The sequence below is a fragment of the Vigna unguiculata genome, chromosome 2 (assembly GCF_004118075.2).
Source record: "Vigna unguiculata cultivar IT97K-499-35 chromosome 2, ASM411807v1, whole genome shotgun sequence".
Lineage (NCBI taxonomy): Eukaryota > Viridiplantae > Streptophyta > Magnoliopsida > Fabales > Fabaceae > Vigna > Vigna unguiculata.
The window spans coordinates 22,991,119-23,010,963 of record NC_040280.1 but is presented as its reverse complement, the minus strand read 5'-3'; the positions used below and the strand labels follow the sequence as shown (position 1 = coordinate 23,010,963).

The 19,845-nt window shown below is 33.5% G+C and overlaps 3 protein-coding genes across 3 annotated transcripts; 1 reads left to right on the top strand and 2 right to left on the bottom strand.

The window, feature by feature from the left end:
• Positions 1-1,296: 1,296 nt before the first annotated feature.
• LOC114174576 (type 2 DNA topoisomerase 6 subunit B-like) lies at positions 1,297-7,585 on the bottom strand. Its single transcript, XM_028059410.1, has 12 exons — positions 7,514-7,585; positions 6,387-6,492; positions 6,056-6,136; positions 5,951-5,977; positions 5,432-5,537; positions 5,270-5,345; positions 3,953-3,973; positions 3,501-3,697; positions 2,789-2,933; positions 2,355-2,684; positions 1,959-2,087; positions 1,297-1,701 (listed from the first exon to the last, which is right to left on the bottom strand). The coding sequence occupies exons 1-12, from the start codon at positions 7,583-7,585 to the stop codon at positions 1,411-1,413; spliced, it is 1,581 nt and encodes a 526-aa protein (XP_027915211.1). The 3' UTR covers positions 1,297-1,410.
• Positions 7,586-9,072: 1,487 nt separating this feature from the next.
• LOC114173030 lies at positions 9,073-9,956 on the top strand. Its single transcript, XM_028057224.1, has one exon. The coding sequence runs from the start codon at positions 9,305-9,307 to the stop codon at positions 9,746-9,748; it is 444 nt and encodes a 147-aa protein (XP_027913025.1). The 5' UTR covers positions 9,073-9,304; the 3' UTR covers positions 9,749-9,956.
• A 1,174-nt stretch (positions 9,957-11,130) lies between these two features.
• LOC114173221 (proline-rich receptor-like protein kinase PERK13) lies at positions 11,131-16,453 on the bottom strand. Its single transcript, XM_028057486.1, has 7 exons — positions 14,859-16,453; positions 14,119-14,523; positions 13,924-14,010; positions 13,091-13,238; positions 12,479-12,626; positions 12,183-12,344; positions 11,131-12,032 (listed from the first exon to the last, which is right to left on the bottom strand). Exons 1-7 carry the CDS (start codon positions 15,928-15,930, stop codon positions 11,733-11,735), a joined length of 2,322 nt encoding a protein of 773 aa, XP_027913287.1. The 5' UTR covers positions 15,931-16,453; the 3' UTR covers positions 11,131-11,732.
• Between the last annotated feature and the right edge of the window lie 3,392 nt (positions 16,454-19,845).

Genomic DNA, 19,845 nt, shown 5'->3' with positions numbered 1-19,845 from the left:
ACTTAAATTTTTGTTCGTTGAAGTATTCTTTGGGGATTAGGCTTAGGCATACATAATGTTCGATTCGTGGATAGCATGGGCAATGAGCTTAGAACTTGCTATACCCGAAAGATATAGCTGAATCTCAATGCAGAAGATATTTAAGTTTTCATTTTATCCTGTTGATCATATTTTCTCGGCTAAGGTACCGGTCTTTTATGAGATTCCTCTGTCTAAACTATCAACCATTCATGATCAAAGGAGTTTCTAAAACGGGTAAAAATTTGGGGGTTGTCTAATAATTTTCTTTCTAGTGAGTCATTGATTTGCATTCGTTAATTTAGCAATGTTGGTGGGAGGCATAATTCTATTGGTTTTTCTTACTTCCCATGTTTTTTAATTAATAGTCCAATTCGCTACCCCCTTCTCTTACCGGTTACAACATTTGTTAAAATATATACTTTCAACATTTGTTTATTGTTTACAAGATATGTTAAAATATATACTTTCGTAATTTAAATATTGTATACTTTTTTGCCTTTTGGGCTTCCATTATAGATTGGCTATAGAAATTTTACAAGGTGAAAAAAGGATTACTACTTTTCTTTTAAAAGCAGAGCATAGATTGTGCTTTTACAAGGTTGTTGGGACTAAGATAACTCCACATGCATTTATGTATTAGTATTCTATATATTTTATAAAAGAAAAATATCTGTTTACATTTTCTTTGTGAAACTTCCCAAGCCATCATTATAAAGTGAAATTAACCACGCATAACTGCACAAATCCAAGTACATTATTTACAATCTAAATTGTTGTATTTCTGTTGTGCCCAAGTCAAATGGTTTTTAAATTAGGGACACCGCATCATGACTCTGGTGTGCGTGGAGTTATACTTCCAATGAGCGAACATGTAAAAAGACACACAAGATGGTAAAAGATATGGTCGGACATTTAGAACGACTAGTTCCTAGATTTGCTGGATCGAGATTCCTTGTTGAAGAGGAGGCATTCTCGAAGTCATCAGTCAATGTTTCTATTCCTGAGCCCAGAATTTTCTTCATTCCTGCTCCCTATGTTGCTCGAAAATAATCATAATCCTAATAAAAAACAAACTATTGGCTGCTGAAAATTTGGCATATTGATCCATCAATGTTTTATTTTCTTTTTTTCCCACTTGTTTTATGATCGTTGCGCTTTGTTATAGGCACCACAATGCTTTCCTTAAAATTGTAAAATTTATAAAGATGTATAAAGGTTGAAAGATGGTTTACGTGATCAAATTTATACACAAAAAAATCTAGTTTGAAGCTTCATTGAAATCAGACATCACATTGTTACAAATTATATACGTATATTATGAATATGCCATTATATCAGCTACTACCATTTTGAAAGATGGACTAGGGATGCAGGAATACCTTGCAACAGTTAAAAGTCCAAGGGGCTGAAATCGTTTTCTTGAAATTCAGATTCCTGGACAGGGTTTTCTAATTCTTCGAAAAGGTAAGGTGCGACTTGTTGAGAATTGTAGGGTTTCTTGTCGTTCATCTCTATAACTGAAACAATCCTTTCTTCAATACTGCTTTCCACAGTGTCAGTTCCAACTTCTTGGGACTGTAATCCAAGAAGAGAAAAGCATTCTCCCTGGAAATCCAAGTCACTGGAAGACAATATCAGCCCAGCAATTGTTTTTGCGAGATCAGGGGCATAACCTCGAATCTGAAAGTGAAAGAACCGAATTATAAAATGTTACGCCACAAAGTTGGCCAAACAATTTTGAATATAAGGCCAGAAGAGATAATCTAGAAATTTACACTAAACATTCAGCTTATTGAATGGGAAATCAAGGTGTTGAATTAAGAATTAGGATATTAATGCAAAATCTCAGTTGGAGGGAAAACTTTCAACAGTAAAAGTACCGAGCCACACAGATCACAAATGTGTTATAAAGAGCAGAATGATAGAGAAGAATTCACCTGAAGGGCACGGGAACTTAGAAAAGCCTGGGAATGATTCGCCTTCAAGTCATCTAGTGAAAGTTTAACTGCTCTCTTAACAAGGTTTCTGTGAAGTGGAGACAATTTCCTTGGAGCTGGTATCATGGTCTTACCAATGTGTCAAGGAAGCATATAAATTACATAAAAGTTAAGAAATTTAGAAGATTTACATTATTTATTACACACAAAGAAAATGTTCATAAAGATATAAGGGAAATGTGTATGCTCTAGAAGTATATTAAATGTAATTTTAACACTCAATTGTAGACTTGTAACTTGTTTGTACGATGTTGGCTATCTAGTAAAGGCAAACTGCTCATGATACTCCAGATCTTGAAAATTTTCTGAATAAGAACTACTGGATCGTCACTTAACCCACAAATAAATAATATAAACAAAATCCAAAGAAACGTCTGAAAGAAGTATAAAATAAATATATAAAAAAAAGCTATGTAAAACACTTTTAACTGTCTCTGATAAAGATAAAAAGGATCTGTCCAATGCTGGATATTGTTTATGATATACGTGGAGCACAATATCAATGTGTGTATCTGTAGGCAAGTTTTCCCATTCTAGTAATGTAACGCCATCTTGCTCTACTGTACCCCTTAAATTTAAGCCATATGTTTTCCAGTCAATGCTTTGCAATGCCTTCATAGATGATCGGGAGATTGTACAAGGTGAGAAGTCCTTGAAATACAAAACCTGACATTAAACATTTTTATCATCCAGATTAAGTAGTGAATAGATAAAATATAAAATATAAAGAGATAGCTAAAGCATAAAATTCAAGAGACTTAATGACGGACCTCTGTTCTATTATCATATTCCCGGAAGCACGTAATGTTCTGCACTGATATATTACTTATTAATATGACTGCCTCCATCACCAGTTCCGTGTTTAAACGATTATCAGTGCAGCAAGCTACCCCAATTCCAACTTTGAGTTGCTCCCTAAATAAAGGTTAAAGAAAAGTAGATAACTTCAAATCTATAATTGCTATGGTTTAAGGATCTAAGGCTTCAAAAAACCATGCAAACCAAGTTCTTGCACGGGCTTCTAGATGTGATATGTTTTTCTACCGCAATCAGTAATAAAATGTAATAGATTTTTGTTTTTTAAATGGCTCCAATTAATAATAAGCTGTTACAGTTCATATGCCCAATTGCTGACAGACATCAATGTTAGGAACCAAAAAATGTCTGGAAACTATCATAGATTTAAGCTGCTGCTACCTAATTGAATATGACAACATACAAAGAACTCAAAACTACTATGCATTTCACTGCCTATGTACAAAAAAGTGGTAAAGAGGGAATTTTAATATGCAAGAGATAATCAACACATCTTATGAACTGTAAGGATGGCACCTAAGCATGATGAAAGAGAATGTTAAGGTAGAAAATATATCCTCCTTAAAGACTTAACTGAAGGAAAGTAATCAGTCTACCATGTTTAGAACAGAAAACATTAGGATTCTAAATGATAAATGGGAAGCTGATTTGAGATTACGAATGTACCAACTTGGGAAGCAAGAGTTACACATGTTACTTAAATTATTTCCATGCTTAACTACATAGTCTTCTATGCCTGACTTAAGAAGTTCTAGATTTGATGCCGACGCTGGTAACTGCTTGCACTCATTCGCAAGAAAAATCTTTTCATATCGTGATTCAGGAACATCGCAATCTTCTGCTACCAATTGAATTGCAATATTCTGGACAAAAATACAAAAGAGAACCATTAAAACTGTGTCAAGTCAAGGGTGCTGAATTAAATTTGTAACGTCGCTTTAAACAATGTCAATGACAAGAAAGTGCCATTTGGCTATCTGATTTGGTGGCATTATTGACTGCTGATAGCATATGAGATAGAAGGAGAATGGTCTCCAGCAACAGTATTGACACGCTTCAAGTCATATGAAAGAAATTAATGTAACTGAGAATTCATCACTTGTGTCAGTTTAACTTACAGGAATCTTTAAAATTTGCATCTGCAAAATGCACAAAGAAATAGGAAGAATATGAAATGTGTGAAACATGAGTATAAATACTGGAGTATTTTGTTGATAAACAAATATTACAACTTCAACAAAATCATTTAAATAATATAGGATTGATTTTGATATACATTGAAGAACAAAGCAGCAGCAAACTTGGCACATTCAGGCTTGGTAAAAATACAACATTTCTGCTTGCTAATTTTTTATTTTATTTTTGTTTTTATTTATTTCAAATAAGGTGAAGATTTTTCCTGTTTTTGGTGTAGGGTTGTAGAACTGGAAGCGCTAGCACTATTTTGATTTCTCAATATAACAACTTCTGATAAACAAAAATGCTTTGACACTGTCCCAGTTGAGAAGTGCAAAATGACACAAACATAACCTTAGGAATTGTCTAGAGTTACCGGTGCTTTCTAATAATTGAAACTTTTGACATACCGCAAACCCTTGGGTTAGACTCTCAAGTGTGTTTAAAATGTCTAAAGCAGTCAAACTCATTTTATCTGACTTAACCTAAGTAGAGAGAGATATTCTACTGACTTAACCAAAGTAGAGAGGGATATTCTAGGTCATAAGAGAATATTATTTTTCCCAGTTTTTGAAATAGAAAAAGAATGGAGAAAATTGGTTGGTATATTCATTGGACGACCTCAATAAGATTACGATTCTATTTGTTCACCGTTTCTGAAATTTTGACAACAAATTTGCTATATATAATTCTTTATTTTGACCTTTTGGATCGTCTATCGAAGGTTTGTAGTCAGAGAAATCAATTTTGTAAGATTGTTATATTTAAGTTTTCTTTTTACTTATTCTCATATTTAAGAACATTATTAATTTGATGTATGGATTTATTGTAGACACTTGTTTGCACTTTTAATCTGACTCTCTTCAATATTTGATCTTGGAGTTTGATTGACTTGCTTAAGCTCATAGTTTTTAGTTCTAAATCTTTCGGGTAAAAAAAGTATTGTTGTCTTATTTTGTGATTATTACTTTCATTTTCTATTGTTATTACTCCTCAGATATTCTTGCAAATTTGAGAAAATTATTTATTATTTTTTATTGTTGTTTTGTTGTTTCTCCATCGGATCCATATTAGTTGAAAGCAGTACATTTGAATTACTTTATTCAATAGCATTTAACTTTATCAGCGTACTTCCAAGCACACCAAAAAATATGGCCTAATACTTTCGATCTTATAAAAAAATCAGCTTAGCAAACATTTCAAGTATCCCGAGTAATTTATTTTTCACAACAACAAAAAAAAGGGACAAATTAGCATACCTTCTGTATAAAGGTATGGATATCAGACAGTATGAGATCACGGCTAACAAAACAAGACAGATAAGCTTCACTACCACTGCAAAGTAATACGATGAAAAAATCATCTAAAAGGAACTAAACCAACAAATTCATCTCAAAATGTAGCTCAGATAGCTCTTTTACCTGAATTTTGCACCATTTTTGGTGTTTGAAGGTAGTCTGGTTATTCTAGAGGAACCCCTTTCTTTCAGGTTTATCTGATAACTATGTATCTCGGTATCCCTGATGCCTACAATTTCCATAGATTACAATAAGAATCGTGATAATATAATGACTAAACTAAACATGGGAATATATCCAATAGTTGACTTCACTTTTGAGCAGTGACGTAGTATAAATACACAAGCACCTGAGAAACATAAAACATTTGACAAATTTCCACACTTAATAGTAATATAAAATGATTTCATATCAAAATTAAAAAGTACCTATACCTATTCAAATAATATGAGGACAACTTAAAACCATTTCCCTTGGACAAAATAGTTGGCATGGCATATTACCTCCCACGTCAAGGCAAGAACAATACAATTGACACAGATACAATAATTGTTATATTTTCTGTATTTTGTGCACGCAGAATATATATATTTTCTATAAGATCAAAGCACAACCAACATTAGAGGAGAGCATTATACTTACTGGTGGTTTTGAGAGAAAGCATTCCATCTGTTTCACAAAAGGAAAAATAAATAAATAAATAAATAAATATGTTTAACTAAGACGGTAATCCTGAATTGTTGTTACCCCAATTGTCAGCAAAATCCGTGGAAGAAAACCTCAAGTCTTGAAATTCCTCTAAGCAGTTCCCAATGCCAGTATCAGAGACTTCTCACAAGAAATTCAAATATTGTTACAAAAAAAAAAAAGTTCACCACTCTTTAGCCAATAGATTTATTAATTTTTAGCACAATTCTTCTGATAATTATAATCCCTGGAGTGAGCTAATCGACATCGTTTTGGTTAATTTTGTTTTTCCATTAACTAGAAAACTTCCTGGAAACTGAATAAAATCTATCTAATAATAAATTGCCCAATAGAGAAATTGTGTCGAAATACCAGCAAACACTTTTCCTACTTGAAATTCGAAGAGAAGGATGCGAAGATGAAGAGCGAGTGAGAATGACTGCGAGTCTGCAAATCTGCTCCGATAATCGGCACCTCTGATACGCTGAAGATATTAACTATAATCGCAGATTCGCGTTACATACATAACCGAACAAATCACGAAACTCGAATGGCATGTGAACACACTTTACATAAACCGAAACAAAGAGAAAATCATAGAAAAAAAATAAATGAATACAAAAGATGAGAACATTTCGCAGAAGAAGAAACTCACATGTAAGCACAATTCCTGAACCGTAGAAAACTCCATTCAAAATGAAAATCTCTCTGGAATTCGCGCGCGAAACTAAATAACGGTTTCGAAAATAAAAATCATATGTTATTCTGAAGGCGGTGGACCCATGTTAGCCATTAGGCTTTTACTTTCTGAACCCCACAATTTCTTCATGCACCCCTAAAACTTTTGAAATGACATTTTGCTCTTTGGAAATATGACTTCAGAACTACATATTTCAAAAGCTTTTTGGAACAAGTTTTATGAGACTTCTGGAATAATATTTTTTTAAAAAAATTTCAAACAGAATTTTTGAAACAAAATTTTCAGGATATAATTTCCAAAACAGAATTGCAGGAATGTATAAAATGTATTTCAGAATAAATTTTGTAGAATAGAATTTTTGAAAAAAAAAATCTTAAACTCATAATGCTTTCTGAAATAAGTTATTCGAAATGGCCGTACATGAAATATAATCTTGAAAGAGCTTTTCAGAACTTTGAAAAAGAAAATTTCAAAATGAGTTTTTTCTACATTTTTTATCTTCTTCCTCTGCCTTGTTCTCCCTCTTTTCTTCTTTCTTTGCAACATTGGTGACATTGGGGGGTACAGTTAGTAATTGTGGAGGTGCGGGAAGCAATAACTTTCTCATTAACATACGGATGGGCCTCAGTGATCCATTATGAAGTAGCCCATAAATGGAAAAGTTCATTCATAAAAAAGAAGACCGAGATTAATTTTTCCTTTTTTTAAATTTTAAAATTAAAAAAAAAAATGTTTATCACGAATTCTCTGACCGTTAGAGATGAGAAAAAATAGAAGCATTTGGGTCCCCAAAAAAGTGCTTTATGTTTGGACGTTACACTGAAATTTCTGACTTCTTGCACTCTCAAAGACAAGCAAGTATGAATTCCTTTTGCAGACAAATATGCCATTGCTGACAAATGGTGTTGATGGTGATGCTGTTAGTTTTGACTGAATCTCTGAACATGTAATTTTATGTTGGCTTTATCATTTGTCCAGATTAGGAAATTTACAACTTCAACAAATACTCATCACAGGCTAATTAGCATTTTCCTTTTTTTTCATGCAATGGAAATAAAACAAACTTAATGCATAACAAATTGAAATGAGAGTTTTAACAGAATCAAGAGTTTTCTTCACACATAGCTCTTAAAGTTGTATTCTTTTAGTACTCCCCTTGCAAGAACTCACATGGTGCCAACCAGAGGCATCGCTGGAAGAAACAGAACCGAAACTTTGCACGAACAATTATATTCTGCTTCGTGGAAGTGGAATTATTCGCCTTTCTTCAACCCTCTCTTGCTTCCTTAATGCATTTATCTAATCATTTTTCAAAGTGCTTCTTGCTTCATATATACTGTTTTCCCTTTACTGAATGGTGACTTTCTCCATTGAAAAGATGTCACTGTCAGGGTTTCATCACCCATTCATTCATTGCTGCTTCATATTGCTATGGCTAAGAAAGGAATGAAATTCCCATTCAATTGTTTTTACATTACTCTCCTATTCAACAAAAAAACTTCTCTCGTGTGTAAAAAAACAAAAAGTACTTTCAATCCTATCAAGTTCTAAGTGGAAGATAATGATTTTACTTTTTTTCCTTAACACTCAAGTGTAAAATTTGACTTAAGAAAAGAATCATCTGGGCACTGATTTAACTAACTGAAGTGTATGATAGAATGATAACAAAGTTAGTGTATCTAAAATTAATATCTCTTACCAACTCACAACACTAAGAAGCAGATTCCATATCAAAGGGGAATAAAGGGCATGGATGACCCCATTAAGCTTATAAGATTGTTATTGGAATGGTTAGTGCTTGATACTTTTTCACAGATCCCAATATTAGTAAAACAAATCTGGTCTCTCCCTGTGTCCCCCTTTCACAGTTTTCGGAGAAATTCTTGACCAGATGTTCCTTTATGCATCATGTTTGGAACAACATCATCCTGCTCCTAAACACATTTACTTTGTTTACACCCAAGGTATGTATTTCGTACGTAAAACTGACCGTATAGTACTGTCTACTACAACTGTTTTCTGTGCCCTAAAACTAGTATATTTCGAAGACAGCAGAAAAACATCATAAAAAAAACAAATTCGCTTTAGATAATGTCTTTCATCATCAAAGTAATGCACACTTAACAACAAAATATCATGATTGATGAGTATTTGGCATGTATTGGCTACATAGAGTCATAGAGTGTGTGATTCAATGATTAAGAGTGGGAGCGCCCCAGTAAACAAAAGCTGCAGTTTCATGGGGCCTTGAGAGTGTAGTGTGTCCTTATGCTGCAAGATCTTGCTTTCTCTCCTTACAAAGCAATCATAGGAGCCAATAAGTTTAAAGAGCACAAAGAATATCTTTAGTTGCCCTCTTTATTAAAGAAAGTTCCCCTCTCCACCTTTTTCAAATTAAAAATTCCTACTTAATGCAGAGGCTATTTACATAACCACTTCTCACACCTAATCCTCTTGTGTGCTTGGTTAGTTAACACTACTCTACCTTGGTCTTCACTCAAAGAACAAGAGCTGCAGCTTTAATACCAAATCTAGCTACCCCCCAAAATTCTCACACCCCTCAATCATCAACACAACTATTCTCTTCCTTCTCAATTCTCTCATTGAAGATGTCCTTGCAAGTTCAGCCACAGACACAGCCACTGATGCAGCAGCAACAGCAACCTGTTCAGGTCTACCCTACCAGTGTCACATACCAGTCACCACCCCACCATTCAAACGGATCTTTTGGGTCAGTGTTTGTTGTTTTGGCTATAATAGTAGTCATTTCTGCAGTTGCTTGCTGCCTTGGAAGGCTTTGCAACCGCCGCAGCCACAGCCACAGCCACAGCCAGAAACATGCTAAACCTCAAAAGCAGCATCAGCAGCAGCAGAACCACACCAACTTCCGTCAAAAAGAAGTGGACATTGAATTCGGGTTTGACAAGAGAATTGCAGCTTCCAAGCCTAATGGACATGGAGCAGGCAGAGGAATGAAGCCACATCCTCATGGTGACATGAAAAGCTTTGAAATGAAGCTTGGTCACCAAGGAAAAATAAGACCAGGTCCATGAAGGGAATTATCTCAAGTATTATGTAGACAAACCCATCTTCTTGCTGGGAACTGTTTCTTCTCTATACCATTGTGTTTCTATTTATCTTCTATGTTCTTCAGTCTCTTATTAGATCTGCAACTGCAATATGAAATGTATAATTATCTTCTCAACTCTTTTTATGCCCTTGTTTTGATATTGAAAACAAAATCTTGTGTTCTCTCTGCAATATGGATTTGTGTAAGTAAAAAGAGTGTAAAAATAGAAATGACTCAATTTAATGATGGATTGATTGGATAAAAAATAATGATGGTTTTTAATGTTTTCATCCAAATGCCTACTTACGAGAGTCAATACACAACTAGAGAAATCTGAGTTGAAGTAACTAATAACCTTCAAACTATTATGATACAGAAGCTTTTCATCTTTGGTTCCTTGAAGGTATCTTAACACTTTCTTTGTAGTTTTCTAGTGTTCCATTCATAGATTGATTTGTTACATTTCAACCACAAAAGTAATGTCTGGTCTTCTATAAAACTGATTATTCATAAAGTTTCCTACAAGGAAAACATATGAAATGTTCTTTATTTGTTTTCATTCAAATTCATTGTTAGCACATTGATATAAATTAGACTTATCAATGGACACCACAATTGAACAATCTTTCATCCTAAACCTTTCAAGAACTTTGTTGATGTAATAGGCCTTTCAGGTGGAGAAATTTTCAAGGCTCTACAACATCTGACTCTCTTGAATCTGCCAAACCTAATAAAATTATCAAAGCTTAGTCAGACAAACAGATTTTTACAATTTGAAACACTAAATTTGTTATGATCACCAAAATTTAGATTTTTTTTTTGAAACAGACAAATAAGTTTTACATTTCTCCTCCGTTTTATTCCCTATTATATGTACATGTATATGGAATAAGGTTTGATTTCTCTATCATTGGTCTGAACCTTAAATGAAGTAATCTCTCGTTTTTCTGATTTCTTTACTGTCGAAAGAAAAGTTTTAACATGTTACATTTTACACTAATTTTCTTCTAAAAAGAATGGTTTTCTTCTGTTGAGGTTTTAGGATAAACTAGACTTTTTTCTAAAAGGGAATGGTTTTCTTGAATTCATATTTTCACAAAGGAAAGAAAACTTTCCTCTTGTTAAACCGACCATAATGTAAATCATTTCCCGACCATTTCAAACATTTGAAACAAAGTCATTACAGACAAAATTCATTTGCTTCTTTACTTAGCTTAGTATCTAATTCCTTGAAGTTCAGCTCATGGATGGCGCAGGAAACAAGTAGTAATCACACTTTACAATGTTTCTACCCCCCACATGAAAATTTTCGTTACAAGAAAGAATTACAGGACTTGTATGCATATGAAGCAGCTAAAGTCATCGTTCTGTAACATTGAAACATCATTTGCTTTCTACAAATTCACAACTTCGAGAGAAAAAAAAATGGACTACAAGCATGAATGGTAGGTACACCTTGACTTGAACTATCTCTCAGAATTGCTCCATATTCACAACTCACAACAGTTCACTGGTCACTGCCGTAAAACATAAATGCAGTGAGAAACTCATTCTTCCTAATAGATATCTACAACAATAGATATTAAAAAGTAAACTCCACAAACTTATACTTTACAAGCTTTCAATCTCCCTCGCTATAGGAAAAAAAAGAATGGGAGAAAGAAAACAACAAAACTGACGATGTACAAAAGAAAGAATGTTTTTGGTTGGCACAAGGCAAACGAATACAATCTCTATATTCTTCCCAACTTTCAAGGTGGTAAGGATTGGGAAGTTTGGAAGGTCATGATTCCCATCTTTGTAAGCGAAAAATTTGCCTGATTCCTCTGGAAGATGATGCCGGCATAACGAAGAGGGATTTTGTGAAATTATTTTTGGTTTCAAGAGAAGAAGTTTGGCAAAATTAGTTTGATTAAAACCAGCAGCCTCTGAACTCCACTATGCCTATGCTCATAGTATGTGGTCCCTTAAGACATGTTCTGGGTATGGCTCCTTTGGTGGTGGAGATCTTTAAATTCTGAATCACTATTTGATGCACTAGGTGACATCCTTGCAGAGTTGTGTTCAACCATTTCTTTTGAAGCAGTTGAACGGAATTCCGAGCTGAGATTATCAAAATCGGAATCATCAAAGCTTCCATTAACCATCTTTCTGAATCTTGCAATGTCTTCATTATACTGACCAGAATGATAAACAGTGCTCTGACCATATTTCACCCCATTTGAAAGATCATATAGTTGATCACCGTTGTCTAAGGATCTTAGCACCTGATAAAAACCAATGGACAATGATTTGAACAAGTTAAGATAGAAATGATACAAAGGCAAATAACTGTGCCAAAATTATTTTGAGAAATAAGTAGATGGAGGTTTTTGATGAACACAAAACAAGTTCAAATTGTCTAGTATTGTTATCACCTGAACCATACGAGGTCGCTTTTGAGCAGAATGGCGAACACATGCTGCTGCTGCCTCAGTCATTTTCAACATTTCTTTTTCAATGTATTGTTGTTGAAGCTTAGGGTCTACTAGTTCACCAAATTCTCCTGTCTCAAGTGTACGAAGGAGAAGTGGACGAGCCTGTGGAGAGAGGAAAACATCATTTGAGGTGAACGTTTTTTAATGCGATTGATCATGTGAAAAAAGATTGATTTAACCAAATTCAAACTTGAGTGTATTTCATTTCATAAACTAAGAATACTGTTAAGACGTACCCACTCAACCAAACTCTCCTCTCCCAAGGGCTGCGTTGGATCAACAGGTTTCCTTCCACTTATAAGCTCAAGGAGGACAACTCCAAAAGAGAAAACATCTGATCTATCCGTTAATTTTCCACTTGTTGCATACTCTGGAGCCATGTACCTGCAAATTGAAGCTAGCATGAGTTAGAGTGTCAGTTCAGCATTTGGCACTATTGAAGGTTTTCTCTGATATTGTTTCCATTATGGATAATGATATTTTGATCCATATTTTTTGACTCACTTTTAACCCACTACTCCAATCACTTTTCAATTATCTATTTTGATTTTTTTAGTGGTGTGATGTGATGATCTAAAGATGATAGGAATGGTGGGTTAAAACTGAGTAAAAAAAAGTGAATCAAAATATCATTATCCTTCCACTGTATACTCAAACCTCCTAAAAAGGCCAGTTCAAATAGATATGTCTACTTGGCTTTCAAAATAACAGTGATAAACAACAATAATTCTGTGTATTTTCTGAATACAACCAAAGAGGTTGCTTCAACTTTGACAGCAAGTGACAACCTTCATGAATGTCCATATATTAGAATGTACTTCTTTATGTTTTAGACAGAGAAAACCTACCCAAAGGTCCCCATCACCCTAGTTGATACATGAGTATTAGTATCATCTGTTAGCTTTGCAAGTCCAAAGTCTGCAACCTGTGCCTCGTAAGCATTATCCAAAAGAATGTTTGCCGATTTAATATCTCTGTGAATAATCTTTGGGTTGCCTAGGAAAAATAAAATACTTTAGTTTTCTTCAAAACTATACAAGATTAGTTGTCACTTAGTGTTAATTGTGCTTGAAGAAACGTACACAAAAATCTAGCACGGTCAATATCCCTCTTATCTTTTGATTAATGAACCCACAAGACTCAAAAAATACAGGAAATTCTTTAAGTTTCGTATGAACTTCATAATGTAGGGTACAGATTTAAAATCAAATCATATTTTAAGATCTCCTGAGCTTTCAGCCAGTTCTCTGCCATAGAAAACTTTTCTCCAATTCTTTTCTACCGTTTAAGTAAATTTCGTCAAACAGAATACACAATGAGGGTAACAATGTAAAAATTAATAAATTGTCAGCCCCAGAGTTTCGTTGAGAAAAGGGTAGAAAAGGAGCTTCTTGGGCCAAAAGAAAATCTTGACTGAATTGACAAGGATAACATGCATATCCAATTTAGTTATGCCCTTTGCACAACTTTTTGAACGCCATGCACATTAGAATCTAAGTTGCATTGGACCCACTTAAAACTGTTCTAGGTTTTTCTGTACACAGTATGCAAAAGTCATTTCCCTATCAATTGTTCAAGTAAAATGGCACCATGTTCTAGAGAAAATGGCTTCCATCAATTGCTTTAATGTATTGCATGTTAGAAAAGATAATCTCATAGCAGAAATGCAAGATAAACTTACATCCATCATGAAGATATGTCAGGCCCCTTGCAGCACCAATTGCTATCTTCATCCTCTTGGACCAATCCAAAACTGGAAATTCAGTTCCTGTGACAAACGACCAATGATGACATGAGAATCACTTCATAAACAAAGAAAAACAAGAAATTCATTTCTTAAAACAAACAAAAAAAACAAAACAGAAACTCACGTTACCCTGCAAGTGCTGATTGAGATTCCCATTAGGAACGAACTCATAGATAAGCGCTCTTTGCTGTTCTGCTATGCAATAACCAATAAGTGAAACCAAATGTCGATGATGGATTCTGCTGATAGTGTCAACCTCAGCCCTGAACTCCCTTTCTCCTTGGCCACTACCAGCCTTCAACGTCTTAAGTGCCCCCACTCTACCATCAGGCATGGAAGCCTTGTAAACATACCCAAATCCCCCCTCCCCTATTATGTTTTCGCGGGAAAACCCGTTAGTGATCTCCGCAATCTTTTCGTAGGTAAAAACTAACTGGCCACCGCTAAACGCAGGATCTGAAGGAGTTCTTATATGCATGCCACCTTGTTGTGCTCCACTCCCAAAACCAGGCTCCTCTACATAGTAAAGCACATCTGCACTTTATCACACCAAAATCATCAGACACGATAACAACAGGTATTTTGGGTTCTTCTCCCTAAGAAAGAAGAAATAAAGAAGAATGGAATGAGTTTCTCCAAGAAAAAGTTAAAATTAGTATATATACATATGCAGTTAAAAAATAAAAATTTGAAACCAAAAGAACTGCTATAAATTGTAAAACATATCAGTTTTGAAGTGGTAATTGTAAAAGACAAGAACTTTTCTTGTTATTAGTTTTGATGTTCATCTTTCGATTTTGGTTGTGCAGAAGGGAACTGGTTAGAACACCAATAACAACGAAGATGATTGCAGAAAATATATGCTTTACCTCCTGATGTACCTGCTCCTCTTAAATTAGATGTTCCAGGGGAGGGCACGACATGGTTGTTCTCTCGCTTATTCCTTAATAAAAAGAAAATAACCAGAACAATAAAGGCGATGACGAAAACCCCGGCTAGAGTAAGACCAACAATTTGTCCTGTAGTATTATTGCCGGAGGGGCTTGGAGTCACCGCCGGCGGCGGCGTAAGGCTGCTCTTCGGGGGAGCAGACAAATGGAAAATCGGAGGTAATGTTGGTAATATTCGCGGTGGTAATTCTGGTGGTGATGGTCGCAGTTGTGAAGGGGGAGCTGACGCTGCAGGTGTCTGCAGATCCGCCCTACCCAAGGTAATACGAAAAGCCGATGAAGGTGGAGTTGCGGTTGGAGTTGGAGGCGAAAGGAACTGTGGAGGAGCAACGTAAGGTTGCGGTGATGAAGGTGAATTTTGTGGGGGTGGAGGTGGCGGTGATTTTGACGGTTGTGGAGGTGGCGGTGATGGTGATGGTGGCGGTGATGGTGACGGTTGGGAACGTGGCGGCGGTGTGAGAGATGGTGGTGGAGCTGAACGTCTTGGTGACGGAGGAGGCGGAGAACGTGTTGGCGGGGGAGAAGATTGATCAGGCGGAGGTGGCGACGGAGAAGGGGTAGGTGGTGGAGAAGTAGAAGAGGTTGGTGGTGGAGAAGTAGACGGGGGTGGAGAAGTAGAAGGGGGTGGAGAAGTAGAAGGGGTTGGTGGTGGAGAAGTAGAAGCGGTTGGTGGTGGAGAAGTAGAAGGAGTTGGTGGTGGCGATGAATCAACCGGAGTTGATGGGGGAGGGGAATTCTCCGGTGCCGGCGGAGGAGAATATTCCGGCGGAGATACGGTAGGTGGAGGAGAAGACATTTCTGGGGGTGGTGGTGGTGGTGATATCGACGGCGATGGTAAAGGCGATGACGGTGAAGACTGTAGCGGCGGCGGTTCCGAGGGTGGCGGAGACTCTGCGTCGTCCGATGACTGCTGCGACGAGGACTGTGACGGAGCTGAAGCCGTAACAGAATCCGACATAGGCGTCCCATTTGAAGAGGATTCGTTAGCCATTTCTGATTCTCTATTAAATCTGAAGTTGATGATACTCAGAAATGGCAAGAAAATTCAAAAAAACAAAAGGTGGGAATGCCGATGGGACCAATGAGATTATAACTCGAAAAAGTTTCAGAGGTTGCATTTGAGACGTTCAAAGCAGAAAGAGCAGCAAAAACAACAACATGGGTTCTTGTTGTTTAGAAAATGGCATTTAATCGAATTGGGGTGATGAAGTCTTCTTCGCCAGCGAATCCTAGAAACTGGGAAACGGAATTGGCCGCACGATAGCCACGACGCGTTCAGAAAGCTCTCTGTGTGGTGCGCTTCTGAAATGGAAGAGAAAAAAAGATGAATTTGGAGAATCGGTGACGACTGCAACATGCAAATGCAAAACATTCATGAGTCATGAACGTGCATTCTTCCTTAGCATTAATTTAGGTAGTTAGTTTCATTTCATGTTTGCAAAGATTCATGTTGGTTTTTGTGTTGTCATGCTTGCCTCCTCCAATCTCGGGTTACCTACTGTTTCACCGGACACTTCAAGGATTTTGGAAACTTGATATTCAGTTATATATTATTTATTTATTATTACCACCTTCAATGTTAGTAGGATAGCATTTTCAAAAATATAAAGAAACGTTTTTATTAATATTTTATCACATACACATAATAACAAAAATAGAATTTTATTACATAATATTCAACAAAATATTTGAAAAATTTCTGTTTAATATTAACTATTATCATATTTAAGTGTATTGTTTAGAGCAATAGGCAGTAAGAAAAACTCATGTCATGAGCATAGAAAATAAATTATGTTATACTTGAGGAGTATGCTTTGTGTTTTCAAAGTACCATCTTCATACGACGATATTAGAATTCAACACTCTTACTCATTTTTTTCCCTATATTGTAACTTGAGAAACCCCATTGCTTACTTAACCTCCCATTTCATTATGGGCTCCTCCTATTGGATTGGGCTTAAACAAGAGGTTATTCTTTCCTACACCCCATAATTATTAACTGCGCTTGTGTAATAATGAAAAAAAAAAACTCAAACACCTTCATTGCACCACCGTACTTGTCACCGTTGCTTCCGCCATCACCATCGCTACACAGGAAGAAGAAAAGGAGAAAAGTAAAGGAGGAAAAGAGAAAATGCAGAAAAAATACACATTCCGAAAAACTCTTTCCGTAATATATTTTATGTAGAGGAAAACTCATTTGGAGAGCGTGTTTCGAAAAACCTATTTCGTAATGCATATCATATTTTCTGAAATTTCTATTCTAAAAATTCTGCTATAAAAACTAGCGTAAATACATACCTATCACACATGTATGTTTTTTTCTAATATTTGCAAATTATTTAAATTTTGAAAGTAAATGTATAAATTGAAAAAAATAAAAGATGTGTATATTTATAAATATATAATTATAACTTATAGATATAGTTTGGATAAAATAAATTTTAGTTATCGTAAAATAAAATATTATAAGTAATATTGTGTAAATAAAATTTCTATTATGAACAATTATTTGAATTTGACAAAATAATTATTAAAATAATAAAAGAATAAATAATTATTTTATAATGAATATTTTTTGAATTAAAAAATAATTACTAAAATGATAAAATTCAAAATAATTTTTTTATTATAAATATCTATTTCAATTTAAAAAATAACAATTAACAATGTAAAGTTGAAAAAATAAAAGTGAACATCAAAGAGATGTATTGTCTTTATATATGATTAGAGATATTATTTTGATTAAGAAAATTTATTTAATTATTTTAAAACATATATTCTGGAAGCCACTTTTTTGAGAAGGTAAAGTATCATTTTTAGGAGGGTTTGCTTGTGCACACAGAAATTGTAGAGGTTCAAGAAGTAAAAGTCTTAAAAAAATTTAAAAGTAGTTACTTTGATCCATGACCTATCCACATTTTGATAAGCATATCTTGCAAATATAGGAACAAGTTAACAAGTATTAAAATTATCCATACAATTCATTACTAAGAGTATTTACGGTCGTATTCATCGGTCTTAACTAAAATTGACTGCTGGTTTTTTCTTTTTTAAGTCATGTTTTTGTTCTTTACTTTTATAATAAAATATTGATTTGGTCATTTTATTTATTTTTATTTCAATTTAGTTTTTGTTTTTGAAAATTTGATATGTAATATAATAACAGTGTTAAAGTGTGTCACGCTCAGTTTTATGGATTTTTTGAATTTTTTTTATTTTTTTCTAATTTTTTTTATTTAAAAAAAATTAAAAATTTGTTACGTGTCAAGTTAACATCAGGCCATATGATAATGACAGTGATGTGGTAGTGATACCCTAATATCACTTGTTACTATTATGTCAGGTGTCATTTACTCATTTTCAATTTGATTTATGTATTTTAATTTTTGTCTCAATTAGTCCCAATTTTTGTAAAAATATTGTAATTTCGTCTCTCTCCAAATTGAAAAAAAAATATTTTTTATATAAATGTTATACAAATTTTTTTATTAAATTTGATATTTTTATTCAAATTGATATTTTTATTATATATTTTTAACAAAACTAAGTTTATTTAAATGTGTTTCACACTCAATTTTACTTAAAATTGTTTTCAAATTTTAAATTTATTTGTTTTCGATTGTTACATAAACTAGTTAAAATTATTTTTAAAATTTATATAACTTTTATTTTTACACCACTCAAACATTTGTATAGAAATTATTGTACTTTACACATTTTAAACATATATAATTATTTGAAATATAAATTCAAATAAAAAAACAATATTAAAGTATGATGCAAAAAAATATCAATATAAATTGTAATTTTTTTTCTATTAACAACTTTAAATAAAATTTAATGTAAAATATTAATTTAAATAAATTTAATCTTGTTAAAAATATTTACTTGAAATATCAATTTTGATATAAATATTTGTATACATTATACAGAAATTAAATTTGTTTTCAATTTGAAGAGGAACAAAATTATTCAATTTTTACAAAAATTTAGATTATATTGAGACAAAAATTAAAAAACATAGACCAAATTGAGAATGAGGAAATGACACATGGCATAATAGTGACACGTGACATTGTTACTGTCACATCACATTGTCATTGCCATGTGGTAGGACATCAGTTTGACACATGGCAAATTTGTAATTTTTTTAAAATATTAAAAAAAATAAAAAAAATTCAGGAACTAGTATGTGGGACACCCCTTTAACGTTGTTACTGCACCACGAAAAGAAATTGATTGCATTGAATATCCTAAAATAGGAACCAAATTGAAATAAAAAAATAGAAAGACCAAATCGATATATTTCTACAATAATAGGGACCAAATACATAATTTTTTTTTAATATATTTCAATTCATAGTATCTCTTGCATTAATTGTTTTTATGTTCAAATTTTTTAAATAATAATATGAACAAGAGAGTGGGTTGGTATATATATATATATATATATATATATATATATATATATATATATATATATATATATATATATATATATATATATAAAAGAGAAAAAAGTGTTAATAGCAAGAATTTTAATATATCATGAAACAACTTTTGGTATTTTTAGACCTTTATTGTGCACATTTGTTAAACAAGAGTGTAGTTAATGCATAACCAAATACACTTTAGTGTGTATAGTTGGGTATTGATAAAGTTAATTTTGAATACAATTTAATTCGTAAATTGGTCTTAGTTGGAATTGATTTTAAAGTTAAGTAGTTCATGTTTTGGCGTTTTTATTATAGAAATAAGTTAATAGTAAAATTTAGTGTAAACTGTTTTATTCAACACATAAGATAGGATTTGGGTCAGTGAAAAATATATTAATCTAGAAACAATATTATTTTTATTTTTCATTTAAACGATATCCAAAGTATATTTGATTCTATTTTATATT

Bases quoted from the DNA above. Each gene is read 5' to 3' on its own strand.
- LOC114174576 (XM_028059410.1), bottom strand. From the start codon at position 7,585: ATGGCATATTTGTCTGCAAAAGGAATTCATACTTGCTTGTCTTTGAGA. The intron at 2,685-2,788 runs GTCCGTCATTAA...GTTTAATGTCAG, and splicing joins AATATGATAATAGAACAGAG to GTTTTGTATTTCAAGGACTT. The intron at 2,088-2,354 runs GTTAAGTGACGA...CACATTGGTAAG, and splicing joins TTTATATTATTTATTTGTGG to ACCATGATACCAGCTCCAAG.
- LOC114173030 (XM_028057224.1), top strand. From the start codon at position 9,305: ATGTCCTTGCAAGTTCAGCCACAGACACAGCCACTGATGCAGCAGCAA.
- LOC114173221 (XM_028057486.1), bottom strand. From the start codon at position 15,930: ATGGCTAACGAATCCTCTTCAAATGGGACGCCTATGTCGGATTCTGTT. The intron at 14,011-14,118 runs GTAACGTGAGTT...CGTTTGTCACAG, and splicing joins TCTCAATCAGCACTTGCAGG to GAACTGAATTTCCAGTTTTG. The intron at 12,627-13,090 runs GTAGGTTTTCTC...TTCAATTTGCAG, and splicing joins AGGGTGATGGGGACCTTTGG to GTACATGGCTCCAGAGTATG.